Here is an 18,424-nt window from a genome sequence, read left to right as displayed (position 1 = left end):
AAAGATCTTAGACTGTGTACTCATTCCTGATTTAATACAAATTGAATAATATAAAGGCTTATTGAATACTGCATATTTTTCTGGGCGTCACGCATCTCATTGATTTATTTAAACAGATCTTTGATTATTTGATTATTATTTGTGTATGACCTTAGGATAAGGTGGAAGGGACCCAAAATTAATACAATAGTGTTCAGGTGGAATGATATAGATAAATATATTCTATATATTAGAGGAGGGAGAGATTATTTATGTTTGGAGGAACATCAAAGAAGACCTCTTAGAAGGGGTTAGATTTAAGCTGGCTTTTTGAGATAGGATACCAATCATTGGTCTAAACTATAGACAACTATTTAAAAATACGTTAAAAATATATGTAGGGGAAACAAATGGACAAAGGAAAAGAGAGAGAGAGACAAACAAATGAAGAAACAGACTCTTACCTCTAGAGAACAAACTGGTAGTGACCAGAGGAGAGGTGGGTGAGGGAAGGGGGTCAAACAGGTGATGGGGATTAAGGAGCACACTTGTCATGATGAGCACAGGATGATGTATGGAATTGTTGAATCACTATATTATATACCTGAAACTAATATAACACAGTATGTTAACTATGCTGGAAATAAAATTAAAAACTTAAAAAAATATTTATATTATAGTGTGTGTAGGGGGAACAAGAGACCCATCAAGGTGTTAAGTAATAAGATTCGCCAATAATTGTTTTTTATTTTATTTAGATGGCCACTGTTGAATTCTGGTGGCCTTGCAATCTAGAGAAAAGCCTAATTTCTTTAGCACTGGATTTTCCCTGAGATTTGGAGAAGAAAATGACTTCTCATCTAGGGGAAAAATCTGATTATGTCTAAGACATTTTACATAGTTGATAAATATCTTGCCAATTTTTTTTTTTAAAACATTTTATTTATTGGGCGCCTGGGTGGCTCAGTCGTTAAGTGGCTGCCTTCGGCTCAGGTCATGATCCCAGAGTCCTGGGATCGAGTCCCACATCGGGCTCCCTGCTCAGTGGGGAGCCTGCTTCTCCCTCTCCCACTCCCCCTGCTTGTGTTCCTGCTCTCACTGTCTCTGTCAAATAAATAAATAAAATCTTAAAAAAAAAAAAAAAAAGATTAAAAAAAATTATTTATTTATTTATTTATTTATTTGAGAGAGAGGGAGAGAGAGAAACAGCATGAGAGGGGAGAGGGCAGAGGGAGAAGAAGGCTCCCCACTGAACCAGGAGCCCGATGCGGGACTCGATCCCAGGACTCTGGAATCATGACCTGAGCCGAAGGCAGTTGCTTAACCAACTGAGCCACCCAGGAGCCCCATCTTGCCACTTTTTAATGAGCCTTTCTCATGCTAGATTTTTTCCACATTTTGTGACCAAGTCTCCATTTTCTTATTGACTGTGGAGAAATGCATAATCATGAGACTTGAAGGTAAACTGTCAAAGCTGGGAGAGTAAGCTGTACAGTATCTTTTCATTAAACAGAAAACAAAAGATCCTAAAACTCTAGTCTGTTCATCTACCCCCTTCTAAATATGTCCAGCTAATCATATTAATGAGGATTCAAATAACTGGAAAATATGGCTTGAAATTTCTTCTTCCAGCTCACTGAGAAGTAAGTTTTGAAGCTATTAATTTAAATGTAATTTAAGTCAAGCCAGAAGCAGAAAAAATAGGAATTCAAATTGGCAAGTATCTTTTTGCCATAAATGATCAAGGATAAAATTTAACTTTAAAATGGAAACTTTATTTCATAAAGAGACATGAAATTAAACTTGTGCCAGTTCATTTTTTTTTAACTTTGTTTTCTTTGACTGTTTTAAGGCTGTTCCATCTTCTGTACGGATTACAAGGTCAAAGGCCAAAGACCAAATGGAGCAGACTAAGGTATAGTTGACAGTTAGTAGGTAATTGTTACTAAGATGACAAATTGTACTTTTTTTCTCAGAGTAAATTAGTTTTTAATCTAATACCAGTTTTAAGTGTGGTGATTAATTTGCTAGAGTTAATAGTACCAAAATCAATATTATTGGTATGGTGACATAAAACCATCTTGGCTACTAAGGAAATACTTAAAATATCTTTGCCTGACATCCCTTGTGAGATGTATGCTAAACCTTGTGTCACACTCTTTTGTTTACTGGGCTTCTGTTACGCATTCCATGTCATCATAAAATGTAGATAGGGATATAAAGCACATAGGGTGAGTGTTATAAATTTATGGGTCTTCAAAACACCATATGATTAAAATTATTAGGAAGATTACTAAAATAAAGTGATGTGGGCAAGGAAGAAAATAGTATGCCTCTTCATCAGGTGAGGAAGCTGAATTTCATGTATTCAATAACATTTGAGTCACTACCACGTTTCTCTCTAAGGTATGGTAGTGAACAAAATAAAAAAAAATTCCTTGTTTTCATTGAACTTACATGTGAGATAGGCAATTAAAAAAATAAGTATATAGTATGTCAGATGGTTGTAAGTATTATAGAGGTAAAAAAAAAGAGTGAAGGGAGAAGGGGAGTACTAGAGTAGGTGTCAGGTGGAATTTTGATTGGGGTGGTCAAGCAGGGCCTCGCTGAGATGGTGGCATCTTAAGTGAAGTCTTTAAGGAGTGGAAGAGTGAACCATGGGAAAGAGCTTTCTCTCCAGGAGAAGTTTCTAGACCCAGTTCAAAGGTCTTGAAGTGAAAACAAGCCTGGAATGTTTAAGGATTCTCAGAAGATTATAGTCAGCTATTTTTAATAGCTTAGGTTATTAGCATTTTCTAAAGTCTAGGATTCTAAAGCTGTGAGGAAGTTTATATAATGGAAAACTTTTTTCTTCATCTCATTTTATTTGGGGAAGTAGATTTTTTTGCCGGGTCATTTACAATAGTCAGATTTCAGATGAGGGGTCAATTTACAGAAAAAAAATGTGGCAGTAAGGAGGGCACGTATTGCATGGAGCACTGGGTGTTGTACACAAACAATGAGTCATGAACACTACATCAAAAACTAATGATGTAATGTATGGTGATTAACATAACATAATAATAAAAAAAGTGGCAATTTGAGTGCTTGCTTTGGCAGCACATATACTAAAATTGGAATGATCCAGAGAAGGTTAGCATGGCCCCTGCACAAGGATGACGCACAAATTCATGAAGTGTTCCATATCCCCCCCCCCCCCCCACCGCCCTCCCTGCCACTGCCTCAGCTTTATGTTGTGTTTGTAGTTCTGTTTCCCCTCATTTATCCATTGCTATTTTTGTGATGTGTCCCCCCTCCCCCACCATCTCCGCCTTTTGTAAGTGGCTCCTGGGGGATGGGGTCTGCTCAATCCTTCTCTCCCTCTTACGCCACTCCACTTTGGAAGAAAGTGGGGGTGGCAGAGATAAGGTGGTGGGTGGTCTTTGTATGGTTGAATTAATAAAATGACTTGAAAACTAATCCCCCCCCAAAAAAGTGGCAATTTGATTCATTATGCAATTAAATCACATAACACCTAATCTTTTAAATAGATGAATAACGGGAGTGATGTTCGAGCAATCCGACCTGGTCAGAGACAAACTTCTGAAAGAAAAGTGTCGGACAAAGAGAAAAAAGGTAGGAATTTAACAGTTATTTTATTATATATCTTATTATAAGCTCTGATGTTGCCACAACAGTAATAATTACAAAAAGCGTTTGATTATTTTTTCCCACAGTTGTACAGCCTGTAATGACCACATCGGTGAGAATGACTCGATCAGCCTCTCAAGCAGCAAAGCAGATTGCCAGAACAGTCTCCTCTACTACAACAGGAAAGCCAGACACAAGAGCTACCAATGGTAAGAACTATTTCTGACCAGTGACTGATCTAGAATGTTTTGGTCTTTGAGGTTTTTGTGTTCAGTTTTAAAAATCATCATGTAGGATTCTTAATAAGAGGCGAGGAAATAGGAGATTCCAGTTCCTAAGGTAGGTTCCATGCCTCAGCACCCACACACAGTGGATGCTCAAAGGTGGAAGTACCTGAATTGGTGTTAGCAGCGCTTCAAAGAGAAAAATTAATGGCCCAAATAAATTACAGCCCATCCATTTGGCAACATATAATGTAAACATTGGAGAACAGTGTTGTGAAAGAACATGATATATTAAGTGGGCAAAGAATAACAGATGAAATTCTGACCAGTATGATCACAATCCTAAAATATGTATGTGAATATGTGAACCTAGGATAAAACTGGAAAAACATACCCTAAAGTGACAACCGTGATTTTTATTGAGTAATGTAATCTTGGGTTCTTTTTTAAAATATTGTGGTTTTTGTGCTTTTCTTTATTTTCCTAATTTTCTATAACAAATACGTATTTGATAGTCAGAGGCAAGGTGTTAACCTTGGTTTTGTTTTGAAAACAGATGGCCTATACTTGGCAGGAAGTTTCATCTATTTTTATCTCGTTTTATAATATGACTCTTAATCAAAAAATCCTTTAAGATATACATTCCTTTTGTTGCCTTTTTTCCTTTTCCAAATTACCTAGTACTTTAAAAGCAGCATTTTCCATCTAGTCAAAATGGTTGTCTTTTTTCACTTTTATTTTAGATAATGAAACAGAAAGAAAGGCACCAAATCAAGGAAGACCTGCCAAAAAGATAGAAACAAAACCTGACAAGGTAGAGTATAAACATCTGTTTATTTCTAGATACTTTGAAAATCTCATTGCTATTTTCATAAAGTTGAAATTAAGCATACAGAACTGCTTCAAGAGGGTTAAGCTACATGTGTGTTAAAACGTCTTGAGCCATAAGGAAGCATCAAAAGGATTTATTGTTGTTGTTGTCTTTCAGGTATTACATCCTCAGAGCTTTATAGCTAGAGAAAGCATAATTTGGTTAATGGGAGATAGAGAAATACAGGAACACAGCTGACAGAAACCTTCACATGGAAATTCACTAAGCTATAAGATGGAGTAGGGTGAAATGTTTTGACTTTGGATTCATTAGGCATGAATTTGAATATTGTCTCTGCTTCCAATTAGCTAGTTAACCTTGGGCAAGTTATGAGTTTGTTTTCCCATCTCTAACATGCAATACTTACATAAAGTAGTTTTGTTTTCTTTTTTTTTTTGTAAAGATTTTATTTATTTATTTGACAGAGACACAGCGAGAGGGAACACAAGCAGGGGGAGTGGGAGAGGGAGAAGCAGGCTTCCCGCTGAGCGGGGAGCCCAATGCGGGGCTTGATCCCAGGACCCTGGGATCATGACCTGAGCTGAAGGCAGACGCTTAACAACTGAGCCACCCAGGCGCCCCTTACATAAAGTAGTTCTAAGAATGAAATAACCTAGGGGCAGCTGGGTGGCACAGTTGGTTAAGCATCCGACTCTTGGTTTCAGCTCAGGTCAGGATCTCAGGGTCCTGGGATTGAGTCCCACATCAGATTCCACGTTCAGCATGGAGTCTGCTTGAGATTCTCTCTCTCCCTCTGCCCACCCCCATGCTGTCTCTCTTTCTCTCAAATAAATAAATAAAATCTTTTAAAAATTTCTTTTTAATTTCTTTTTTTAAAGATTTAATTTATTTATTTGTCAGAGAGAGCACAAGCAGGCTGAGGGAGAAGCAGGCTCCCTGCTGAGCAAGGAGTCCAATGTGGGACTCAATCCCAGGACCCTGGGATCATGACCTGAGCTGAAGGCAGACGCTTAACAGACTGAGCCACCCAGGCGTCCCATGAAATAACCTAAATTTCTGATAGCATCTAGCACAGAGCCTAGTAGAGTCTTCAAAAAAGAGCCACCAATTTGAGGGCCCAATTCCTTGGCTTATGATCCACATTACAATTCCTTAACCTTAAAAATAAAAGTTCTGCCGGAATGTAAGAAACCTGGCTAAATTCTTACAAGAATCAAACCTAGCTCCTCCAAGAAAGGCAGTATAGGACGAATTCTTCACAAGCAAGCAGCTGGATCTCATAGTTCTTCCCTTAAGATTGATTGCCTCCTTATGGGTTAACCTAGGTTTTTACTTTCACTGCCATGTTGGCCTCAGGGACAATGTCACCCTTAAATTCTTGTCCAGGTTGAAATACTCTGGTCTCTGTTTACAAATTGTTGAAAATCAGAAACGTAGAAACTTCTAAAAATTATGTTTAAATGAGTGCATGAAATGGATGAGGGGGGTCAAAAGGTACAAACTTCCAGTTACAAAATAAATAAGTCCTGGGGATGTACTATATCCCATAATGACTGTAGTTAATAATTCTGTATTGCATGTTTAAAAGTTGCTAAGAGAGTAGATCTTAAAGGTTCTCATCACAAGAAAAAAAATTCTATTAACTATGTATGGCGAAGGTTGTTAACTACACTTATCCTGATCATTTCACAATATATACAAATATTGAATCATATTATATACTTTTTTCTTTTTAAATATTTTATTTATTTATTTGACAGAGAGAGAGAGAGAGCAAGAGTGGGAACACAAGCAGGGGGAGCGGGAGAGGGAGAAGCAGGCTTCCCACTGAGCAGGGAGCCCGATGCGGGGCTCGATCCCAGGACCCTGGGATCATGACCTGAGCCAAAGGCAGACGCTTAACGACTGAGCCACCCAGGCGCCCCTCATATTATATACTTATAACTAATATAATGTTATATGTTAATTATATCTCAAGTGAAGAAAAAACAAGTAATTATATTGACTTGAAAAAGAAAATATGCTTCACATTTTATATGGTTCATCTAATTGTGGAACATTGAAAAATAGTTTTGCTCATATGACAAGGTTATTTATAATAATCCTAGATTATTTACAAAAAGGATTTGGTTCTTGACAATAGTAGTCATTTAAGAAACATTGGATTTCTGATTCTGAAACTATTGTAATTATCAGCATAATCTAAGTAAAAAGAGGTCTGTATTTGTTAGATGAGTAAATTTTTCCACCTCAGTTTTCCTATATTTTAATTTGTTGTGACACCTAAAACCTGTTATTTATTCCTATAATGAGGATTGGTTCTCTCTCTTTCTGGATCATAGCAATGGTTTAGTGTAGCTGGTCTTCTGATTCCTTGTATACATTTCATTGTATTTGTTTTTGTCTCTTTAAGTTATGTTTGTGCAACATATATCTCAGCTTTCACATTTTCAGTCCTGTAAAAATTGTTCAAATATATACCCAGAAGAGGAATTCTCACTCTATTCTGTTTACTCACAACTAGGTTGTTTCTTTTAAAGTCAATAGTGAAGAAAATACTTTGGATTCACAAACCAGTGCAACAAGTGGAATGGATCCAGATGGAGTCTTACAAAAAACGGAGAACTTACCTAAGACAAATATTGCAAAAATGAAAGGGAAGAATTCCTTCGCACCTCAGGATTTTGTGTTTCAGCCCCTGGATGGTCTGAAGACCTATCAAGTAACACCTATGACTCCCAGAAGTGCCAATGCTTTCTTGACACCCAGTTATACCTGGACCCCTTTAAAAACAGAAGTGTAAGAATGTAATGTTAATAATGAATTTCTTGCGAAGATGGGTAACAAATGCCTTTCTTAGATTTAGTCTGCGCTTTTCAAAAGTTCTTATTTAAATAGTTAATTATATATCATGAAAATTTGGTTTTTAAAAAAGGTTCTTCAGAAGGCTACAATAATCAATTTGACAGTTTTGATATTTCCTATGCATTGTTACTAATATTATTTTCACAATACAATTTGTTTTATTGCTTTTAATAAGTGACTTTGTTATAACACTTAGAAATAAATTTTTAGAAAGAAGTAATTGCTATAATACTGTAGCTCAGACATGGGTTTTTGTTTGTTTGTGTTTTTTTGCTTAGAAAAATTACCTCTAAAGGCAAAAATGATTAACTTGCAAAGTGTAGGCTAGGGGCAGGTAGTGGGGATCATTTGGAATCTTTAAAAGGCAAGATTGTTTTGCAGACTAGCTGTTGGCAAACTGCTCAGCAGCGGCAAGACTCTTAAGTGTTTCATTAAGAGATTTTCAAAATCTTTAGACCTCATTACAATTAGTAAAGATGGACATCCCCACTATATAGGTGTTTAAATTTTTCTGCCCTGGAATAGATATATTGTTTTTAAAATGAACATATTTCTGGGGCACCTGGCTGGCTCACTCAGAAGAGCGTGCAACTCTGAATCTTGGGGTCATGAGTTCAAACCCCACATTGGGTGTAGAGATTAAACAAACTTAAAAAAAAATTATACATTTCTATTTTTATTCCTGGTTTTTTAAAGCAATGTAATTTTGAAATCCTTCAATTAGATGTATAGGATTCATGCTTCATGAAGTTTATTTTTGCTAATGTTTTTAGTGATAAGACTCAAGAAGTGACAGAAGAAATTTTGGCTCAAAAATATAAAACTTACTCTGCAAAGACAGTACATCAAGATTCAGATAAACTACAATGTCCTTTGGGTTCTCTAACAGTTTCGAATAAAGGTATGGTATTTTAATTAAATTTTTACTTTCTTTCTGGATTGTGATTTATCAGAGATTTGTTTAGAGCCCCACAGGGTCAGAAGAGATGGGAAACGTGGGGAAAGACATCTGGACAGAGAGTTGGAATGAGGAAAGCAGACTGAAGAAAGGGGGGAAATAAATATAAATTTGAAGAGATGAAATTATTGAGACATTTTAGAAGAGATGTAAATGAAATCATTGAAGCAGAAATAAAATGTTAAAATTTAACAACAAAAGAATGGAAGGATTTTTAAAATTTGTCTTTTGTAGGGGATGTCATTTAAAAAATTGCTGCTTTGAAATTTATATGTGGTGTTTTCTTTGTAGAATATGTCTTAAATAAAGATGAGACTACTAAAATTTCAAATGGCCTTACAATAAAAGAAGTCCCATCACTTGAAATAAATGAAGATCAGATATCTCAGCCCCACCATGATGTGCCATATTTCAGGTTTGTCCATTTGTTCCTAGTGTAAGACTTTGTATTAATGTGTAGATATTTGAAACCAAAATTAAACTATTTTAACCTTAATATAATAGATGAATTAGACTCTGGGTGATTTTCATTTATTTTTTAAAATTTAATTATTTTTTCAGTAGCTAGTATTTTCATTCATGTGGTTTCTAATTTGAAAGGTAGAAAAAGGTACAAGTGAGAAGCCCTTTCTCAACTGTCTCCTAACTTCACAGTTCAAACCTTCCATGCAGGCAAGTGTTATTCATGCTTTGTGAAAACTTTCAGAGAGATAGATAACATATATATATATATAGACAGACATGGATATCTTTTCCTTTTTTTATACAAACAATAGCTTACTATTCTGTTTTCATTTAATGTTTATTGTGGGAGACATTCCATTTTAATACTTAAAGAGCTTTTCCATGTTGTTGTTTTGTTTGTGGGTGTGGGTATGTGTGTGTGTTTAGTGACCATATAGTATCCAATTATGTAGATGTACCACAATTTACTTAGTAGTAAATTGCTGTTGCTGGTTATTTATATTGAGTTGGGTCTTTTACTAATACACTCAAGCCTGTAAAGAACAACCTTGTATACTTTCCAATTCTCTCATGTGAAAATATGTCAGCAAGGTATGGGCAGTTCCTATTTTCTCATACTTCCCACCCCCCTACAAAAGAAACCAAGTTAATCTTTATTTTACAAAACAAGGATAGTGGGAGATGGTAGGAAGCTCTTTGGCCTACTAAATCATAAGATACGATTACTTTTCTCTAACTGTGAAGAGTGAAAATTAATATCCTGTTTGGGGAACCTCAACCTTGTCCCCTATAGGCCTTGGAAACAAATCAGAGGACTGCATTTGGAGAAAGACTCCAACATTTCACATTACACAGGAAATGATTACATGCTGCTATTCTTTTTTTTTTAAGCTTTTTATTGTGGAAAATTTAAAACCTATATGAAAGTGCAGGGACTTGTACACAACCCCCATCACTCATGGTCAGTCTTGTTTCCTATTTATTCCCATATACTTCTGACTCAAGATATTTTAAGAAAATCCCATATAATCATATCACTTCATAAATATTTCTGTAGGTATTTTTCAAAGTTAAAGACTCCTATTAACATAACCATAATACTTATTGTGTTAACATAATCATAATTACTTAATGTCATAAAATATCCAGTCAGTATTTAAATTTTCCAAATTATAGTTCACGTGCAGGCATGCACACATACATATTTATGTACATGTTGCTATTCTTTCTCTCTCTCTTTTTTTTTTTGAGAGAGACCGAGCATGTGTGTGAGCAAGGGGCAGAGGGAGAGGGAGAGCGAGACTCTTAAGCAGGGTTCATCTCACAACCCTGAGATCATGACCTGAGCCGAAATCAAGAGTCGGACACTTAACTGACTGAGCCAGCCCCCATACTATTATTCTTTTTTTTTTTTCCCAAGATTTTATTTATTTTTTTGACAGAGAGAGACAGCGAGAGAGGGAACACAAGCAGGGGGAGTGGGAGAGGGAGAAGCAGGCTTCCCGCGGAGCAGGGAGCCCGATGCGGGGCTCGATCCCAGGACCCTGGGACCGTGACCCAAGCCAAAGGCAGACGCTTAACAACTGAGCCACCCAGGCGCTCCCATACTGTTATTCATGAATGAATGTAGGAAGAACATTCTCATACCTTTTCCAATACAATGTTAACAATTTTTTGAGCTTTGCCAATAAAGTAGATAAGAAATACTCTCTTGCCTGTAGTCTTAATATTTATTCTATTATGAATATCTTTTTGTATGTTTGAAAGCCACTTCAATTATTTTTAGGGCATGAAATTTTAGAATTGTAAAGGATTTTAGTGATTAGCTAATCCATTGTGTTTTCAACTATGAGACATTGAGATAAAAAGCAATTTACCCAACTAAATAATGTCAGATCTAAGCCAGGTCTCTTTTCTCATAAATTAATTCATCCTCTGTCATGCCATGAGATATAAATAGGTAAAGTTTTCTTTTAAGAAACAAAAACTATCCACAGTTTCTCCTGTGAGGATGCTTTTTATAAAGAAACAGATTACGTTTACCTTAGGCCAGTGTTTCTTAACCTTGGCACTATTGATATCTTAGACCAGATAATTGTCGTGGGGACCATCTTCTGCATTGTAGGTTGTTTGGTAACATCCTTGGCCAGTAGTGCTCCTCCAGTTCATGACACAGAAATGCCTCTAGACATTGACAGATGTGTCCGAGGGGACAAAATTGACCCCTCTTGAGAACCACTGCCTTTGGAGTAGCAAGCACAGCCTAAATAATTACAGAGAATCTGTAAGGCTCTATCACTGTAATTTCATACTTACAGTTTTTAGCTTCAACTTACTCTTGAGAGTTGGGTTGGTCTTAGTTCCATGGTCAATAACAGAGAACTAATAACAGAGAAGTAAGGAACATCTGATTCTGTAAAGTCTAAGACTGGAAGAAATTGGAAATATTAGTGTGAAAAGTGGGCTCTTGGCATTAACGATTTGCATAAGTTTTAGGTGTAGAAAGAGGGACACAGGGTATCAACTTGTATTTGTGGATTTTAATGAATCACAGTTCATAAAATCAGCATCAACTCTGAAAAATTAACATTGTGACCTTCTTTTATACCTTCCTAATGTTACGTGTGTCATAATGCTAATACTTAGGTATTAGTATGAGAAACATTTGTAAAACTGAAACGTATGTCCTAATTTTAGAAATATTCTTCAGTCAGAAACTGAGAAATTAACTTCACACTGCCTTGAGTGGGACAGGAAGCTTGAATTGGACATTCCAGATGATGGTGAGGGAACATTTATATTTTTTTGTTTTAGTTTTGGTTTTTTAAATATGGTTATATTTATCCAAAACAATGATCTAGGGTTGTCTAACTGAATTGGTTACATTGTTATTCAAAGCAGCAAGAATTTTTCATATCTCAACATACGTTTGCTGCTATCTCTGTACTAAAATGGACATGATTTAAAAGATATAAGTAATTAGAATATTGATTGTTATTGCTGAAAATTAGACATTTGCCCATTATTAGATTGATATAACTATGAGTGACATCTGTAACTGGTATTGTCTAATTAAACAAAAATATTTTTCTGAATGAAAGTTACCTAAATCAATATGGAACAGATTTTCAGGGAAGTTCCTTAATCTTACTTATTTGGGGAAGCTGTTTAGAAAAAAAAATTATTTGTGTTTTATCAGTGTGAAGCGTTTCATAGATACTGATGTCTGATGGGTTGTTTGTGGTTGAATTCTTATTAAACACAAGGAAAGGTATAGTGCTGTTGATTGTGCAGAAGTATGTATGAGAATGAATATTGCTAATTTTTAGCATGAATTGAAGCAGATAGTGAATGCTCAGTATTTGTAAAACAAAGTTTTGTAGTGATATTTTTTGTTTTACTAAGGTAAGAATTTGATTCTGTAAGCCCGAGGTATTTACGGTGAGGTCTTCTTATCATCTGGTGGGCTGGCAATAAAGGTCCAGTTTTGTCCTTTAACTTTCAAAAACCTCATATTTCCTTTAGCTAAAGATCTTATTCGCACAGCAGTTGGGCAAACAAGACTCCTCATGAAAGAAAGGTTCAAGCAGTTTGAAGGACTGGTGGACAATTGTGAATATAAACGAGGTGAAAAGGAGACTACCTGTACAGATCTGGATGGATTTTGGGATATGGTTAGTTTTCAGGTATGTGATCAAGCATTTTTAGTGTATTAACTCCGAGTAGGTCTTTTTGAAAAGGAGGTTAGCAAAAATAAAATGGGGGTAATGGGAGCTGCTTTTTAGGTACCTGTAATATTAAATGAGATATTAGATATTATTAAATGAAATATTAAAGATATTATCTTTATAAACTGTAAAGCACTGTCTAAATTTTAAAGATTTATTTATTTATTTTAGAGAGAAAGAGAGCATGAGCAAGGTGGGGAGGGGTAGAGGGCAAGAGAATCTCAAGCGGACTCCCCGCTGAGCATGGAGCCTGTCATGGGGCTCAGTTTCATAACCCTGAGATCATGACCTGAGCCAAAACCAAGAGCTGGACACTTAACCAACTGAGCCACCATCACACCCCAGCACTGTCTAAATTTTATAACTGATGTCCACCTCTTCTCCATGTTGTCAGGATCATTTCTATATGGTTTGGAAATTGAGATTATATTCAACTGTTGCATAGACTATGATGACTCTACATTTGAGAAAAATGAGCAAATTTAGTCTTTACTAGTTCAGATCATCTAGCAATTGTTGAGTTCTTAATGTGTGCCAGGCATTGTACCAGGAGTTGAAAAATAAAGCACATTCTCTCTCCCAGAGAAGTTTGTAGCTTATTAGCAAGTCAGACACAACATATAATTTCACTCTAATGTACAAAGTGCTATGATAGTGGGAATCACTAGGAAGATCAGGAAAGGTATGGGAGGAGATGACACTTTCTAGCTTTTTGATCTTATTTTAGAGATGAACATATAAAATACTATTTCAGGAACTAGTAGCCAATAATCATTAGACATTTGATAAAAGCTTCAAACCTGGGGGGAGAAAATAAGTCAAAGCAACCCAGGAAGAAAGCTTTTTTGGAAGGAGGAAATGAGGATAATAAAGGAGAAAAGAACTTTTAAATGCAAGTGTTAATATTCTCAAAGAGACCAGACATTTCATCTGCCAAATAAGAACAGCTATTAAAAAAAGAACATTCCAAGAACAACAAAAATTACTCTTTGAAGTTAAAAACTATTAGAGCAGAAATGTAAGATTCAATAGAAAGATGGAATATGAAGTTAAGATACTCCATAAAATGGGAGAGATGTAAAATAAGAGAGACTGCATAAGAAATAGATAAGAAGATTAAGTGGACCAGTCTACAAAATATAATATCCAAATAATAGGAATTCCAGAAAAAGAGAATAGAAAAAATAGCAGAGAGGAAATGATCAATTAAATAGTTTAAAATTTTCCCCAGAATTGGAGGACCTGAATTCCAGATTGAAGGAGCCCATTGAGTGCCTAGCACTGTGAATCAGAGTAGACCCACACCAATGCACATTATTAAATATGATTGTACAACTTTAGGGATGAAGAGAAAAATCTAGAAACTTCCAGGGAGGAAAAAAAACAAGTTTTTTTTTAAAAAAAATTTTTTATTGTTATGTTAATCACCATCATTAGTTTTTGATATAGTGTTCCATGATTCATTGTTTGTGTATAACACCCAGTGCTCCATGCAGAACGTGCCCTCTTTAATACCCATCACCAGGCTAACCTATCCTCCCACCCGAAAAAAAACAAGTTTTATACAAAGCGTCAAGAATCAAAATAGCCTTGGATTTCTCAACAGAAACACTGAAAGCTGAGAGAAAAATGCCCTCAAACCTCTGAGGGAAAATAACTTCCAACCTGGAGTTTTGTACCCAGCCAATCACATGTGAGGGTGAAAAGGCACTTTTTAGACACCCAGCATCTCAAATTTTACCTCCCATGTTCCCTTTCTTAGGAAACCAAGTGAGAATGTATCTCACAAAAATGAGGGAGTAAACCAAGAAGCAGGAGGAGGTGGGACTGATCCCCAGATGGGGGCTAAGGGAATGGGGCTGAGGTGAGTTGAGGTGTGCGGTTAGGAAGCAGTAGTTGAGGTTCGAGCAGGAGGATACAGGGCTCTGTGAGATTGGTCTCTGTGAAGCTGACCTAAATATAATACCTGATTTGTTTGCTTTTTAAATTGTGTTAAGAGGAGGTTTATATAGACTTGGGAGGTGAATTGATGATAGATACATAGAAGCTAAGCAAATAAAAAGCAAAAATGATGAATCAGTAGAGAAAAAGTGAAGGAAACATCATAATGTCCAATGCTGTACAGCCCAGATGTGAATTGTGTTTAGGTAGTCATGATGGTGTGTTGCTTTATGACCAGTTTTTATATATTTACCAATTTTCATAATGAGCTGGTTCGCTACCATCCTTCAATAGTGACCAATTAGTTTTGTGTTTTTTAGTGTTATTAATGGATAGATTTGAAGGTTTTTCATGTGTTTGTATTGTTTACATTTATCATCTATTGATGATCATTTCCCAACTTTGGCTGTTGGGAGACTTTTCAAGTTGGCTCCTGGGACCTCTTTTTTTTTTTCTTTAAGAGCTGTTTTGAGGTTTAATCTAATATAAAATTTACCAGTTCTAAATGCACAATTCAGTGAGTTTCAGTAAATTGACAGAGTTGTTCAACCAGTGCCACAATCCAAATGTACAGTATTTTCAGCATAAAAAGATCTTCTTGCCTATGTGCAAGTCAATCCCCATTCCTACTCCCAACCCCAAGCAACTCACTCTTTGTGGATTTGCCTTTTCTGGACATTTCATATTAAATAGAATAATACAATATATAGCCTTTTTTTTTTTAATATATAGCCTTTTGTATGTGGCTTCTTTCATGTAGCATGATGTTTTCGAAGTTCCTCCCTGTTGTAACATCTGTATCTGTACTTTGTTGCTTTTCATTGTATAAATACATCACTCTCTAGTCATCAGCGGAGGGACACTTGGATTGTTTTCACTTTGGTGATGATGAATAATCTTCTGTGAATATTCACATACAAATCTTAGGGTGGACATTTGTTTTCATTTCTCTTCGGGTAAATATCTAGATATTGCTGGGACATATAGTAAATTTACATTTAGCTTTTTAAGAAACTGCCAAGCTATTTTCCAAAGTGATTATATGACATTTTACTTTCCCATCAACACGTATGAGTTTTCCTAGCACTCCCTATCCTCACCAGTATTTGCTATCGTCTAGGAGAGACATCCTAGTGGGTGCAAAGTATTTGTCATAGTTTTGATTTGCGTTTCTCTAATGAATAATGATGTTAATGATCTTTTCATGTGTTTATTAGCCATTTGTATGTCTTCTTTGGTGAAATTTCTATTTAAATCTTTTGGTCATTTTTAAATTGGGTTTGTCTTTTTTTATTGAGTTGTAACTGTTCTTTATTCTGGATTCTTTATTCTGTCTTTTATCAGAAGTATTATTTGCAAATATTTTTTCTCTAGTTTGTGGCTTAATTTTCTTAATGGTGTCTTTTGAAGTGTAAATGTTTTTAATTTTGATGGTGTTCAATTTATCAATTTTTTTCTTCTATATTGTGATTTTTGGCATCATGTCTAAGAACTCTTTTTGCCTAATGTCAGCTCACAAAGATTTTCCTATTTTTTCTTCTAAAAGTATTGCAGTTTTAGTTCCACAGTTAGGTATCTGATTCATTTGGAATTCATTTTTGTGTATGATATAGTTAAAGAGTCTAAGTTCATCTTTTTTCTTGTGGATATCCAATTTTCCCAGCCCTGTTGAAGACTATTTAGTTTCCTCATTGAATTGCATTGAAACATTTGTTGAACATCAGTTGGTCGTAAGTGTAATCCTGAGTCTTTCTGGAATTTACATTTTTTCAGGAGAGAAATTGAGAGTACATATGTGTATAAATGAATAGTAGGGGAATGTGAAGCATGTTTGCTAAACTGTTGATAGTGGTTACTTCTTTGGAGGAGATTGGAAATACCAGACGGATGAGGATCATACACTGACATCAATGACTCCATCTTTGGCCCTCCATCTTGTTCGTGCCCTCGCGATGACCTCCCCCCGGGCTACGTGTTCCAGCCCCTGGAGGTTAATGTCAGCCCCAACTGGAATGAGGGAAGCTTGTTCTGATCTTCTCTAAAGTGGCGCACAGAAGGCACCACTTCAGATATCTAGTAGAGATGAGGATCATACCAGAAGGATAAGGATCATACATTCTCATCCTGCTAGTAGATATATTACTTGAATCTTTTAAAATGACATTGTGTCAAGAGAATGAGAAGGCAAGCCACAGACTGAGAGAAAACATTTGCAAAAGACATTGTTTAAAAAAAAAAAAAAAAAAAAATATATTGTGCTCTGTGTTCACATTGTATAATTTAGGAAACAAAAACATCTAGAATATCTCCTACATTTTATTTATTTATTTTTTAAAAGATTTTTTTTTTAATTTATTTATTTGACAGAGAGAGACACAGCGAGAGAGGGAACACAAGCAGGGGGAGTGGGAGAGGGAGAAGCAGGCTTCCCACCGAGCAGGGAGCCCGATGCGGGGCTCGATAGGCGCCCCATCTCCGACATTTTAATGGTCAAAAATAAATTAGGAGCATTCTTCATATTTGACCCTCTTTATGTAGATTGTGGAAGCTTGTAAAATCAAAAATAACAGCAATTTTACCATAAGAATTCTTTTTTTGGGGGGACGCCTGGGTGGCTCAAATGGTTGAGCGTCTGCCTTCGGCTGAGGTCATGATCCCTGAGTCCTGGGATCAAGCCCCGCATTGGCTCCCTGCTCCATGGGGAGCCTGCTTCTCCCTCTGCCTGCCACTCCCCCTGCTTGTGCTCTCTCTCTGTCAAATAAATAAATAAAATCCTTAAAAAAAAAAAAAAAAAAAGAATTCTTGATTTGAATACTAAATTGAGAATGACTTAGTCTAATTTATATGCCACCAGTCCAAGTCACCATTCTCGATTTTTATTGAGGCTTAAATTCATTAGCTTTTCATTTTAATAAGGTTAGCTTTAATCTGATAAACTTGTGCTTTATTTATTAACAGATAGAAGATGTAAACCAAAAATTCAACAATTTGACCAAACTTGAGGAATCTGGATGGCAGAACAATAATAATATAAGCAAAAAAGTTGTTCGGGTAAGTTTGTGGTTTTATATCCAAATTTCTAATACAGACTCTTCTACTTTAACAAATTTTTATTTTTAAGCTTTAAAAATCTTTCATCTTTTTACAAATAAAGTTCCATATATTACTTACAATGTCCTGATTGCCTTTGAAGAAAGAATAGGAAATGGTCAAAACTAAATTTAGTGTTATTTCTGGAGGGAGGAGGGGCTGTAATTGAATTGAGACACCTAGCGGGCTTCTAAGTTACTAAACAGTGGGTATCTGCATGTTTGTTTTATACTTCAAACTGTGCATCTCCATTTTGTTGTAATTATAATAGTAGTACTACATAATTTATATAATGCGTAGTCTGTGCCAAGTTCTGTTCCATGTTTTTACTTGTATAAACTCATTTAATCATCACAACAATCCTGTGAAGTGGGTTCTGTTCTCCCCATTTTACAGTTGAGGAAACTGACATCCAGAAATCACTTGCCAAAGGGGGAGCTGGCTTTCAAGGCCAGACTTCCTCATTCCAGAATCTGTGTTCTTAATCAGTAGGCTCTGCCACCTCTCTGTTTTATATACTCTTTTGAGTGATTTATTTCAAAATGAAAGAATTGAATAGCAGAGAGGAACAATCTCCCTTTAGAACATCTGTCTTCTTCCCTATGCTTTATCTTATAAATTTTCTTATTTTCTCTGTAAAATTTGCTTTATTAACATGATAAGATTCCATTCTTGTCTGTTTGTTTCTAGTAATATTTTGAACTCAGAAGTT

At 35.7% G+C, this 18,424-nt stretch overlaps 1 protein-coding gene and 1 non-coding gene across 2 annotated transcripts in view; both read left to right on the top strand.

The window, feature by feature from the left end:
- The window catches only part of DLGAP5 (DLG associated protein 5), a 37,428-nt gene that overhangs the window by 6,474 nt on the left and 12,530 nt on the right, over nucleotides 1-18,424 (top strand). The window contains exons 4-13 of the mRNA XM_032404600.1: nucleotides 1,832-1,894; nucleotides 3,510-3,594; nucleotides 3,696-3,818; nucleotides 4,577-4,647; nucleotides 7,190-7,464; nucleotides 8,304-8,431; nucleotides 8,780-8,903; nucleotides 11,651-11,736; nucleotides 12,479-12,639; nucleotides 17,581-17,673. Of these exons, the coding sequence (XP_032260491.1) occupies nucleotides 1,832-1,894; nucleotides 3,510-3,594; nucleotides 3,696-3,818; nucleotides 4,577-4,647; nucleotides 7,190-7,464; nucleotides 8,304-8,431; nucleotides 8,780-8,903; nucleotides 11,651-11,736; nucleotides 12,479-12,639; nucleotides 17,581-17,673 (1,209 nt within the window). The remainder of the gene's footprint in view (nucleotides 1-1,831; nucleotides 1,895-3,509; nucleotides 3,595-3,695; nucleotides 3,819-4,576; nucleotides 4,648-7,189; nucleotides 7,465-8,303; nucleotides 8,432-8,779; nucleotides 8,904-11,650; nucleotides 11,737-12,478; nucleotides 12,640-17,580; nucleotides 17,674-18,424) is intronic.
- LOC116633474 lies at nucleotides 3,063-3,169 on the top strand. The gene has a single exon (XR_004299737.1). It is a non-coding gene; the product is annotated as a U6 spliceosomal RNA (small nuclear RNA).

The sequence above is a fragment of the Phoca vitulina genome, unplaced genomic scaffold, assembly GCF_004348235.1.
Source record: "Phoca vitulina isolate PV1807 unplaced genomic scaffold, GSC_HSeal_1.0 scaffold7, whole genome shotgun sequence".
Lineage (NCBI taxonomy): Eukaryota > Metazoa > Chordata > Mammalia > Carnivora > Phocidae > Phoca > Phoca vitulina.
The sequence above is the reverse complement of the archived record's forward strand: the minus strand, read 5'-3'. Positions and strand labels throughout refer to the sequence as shown.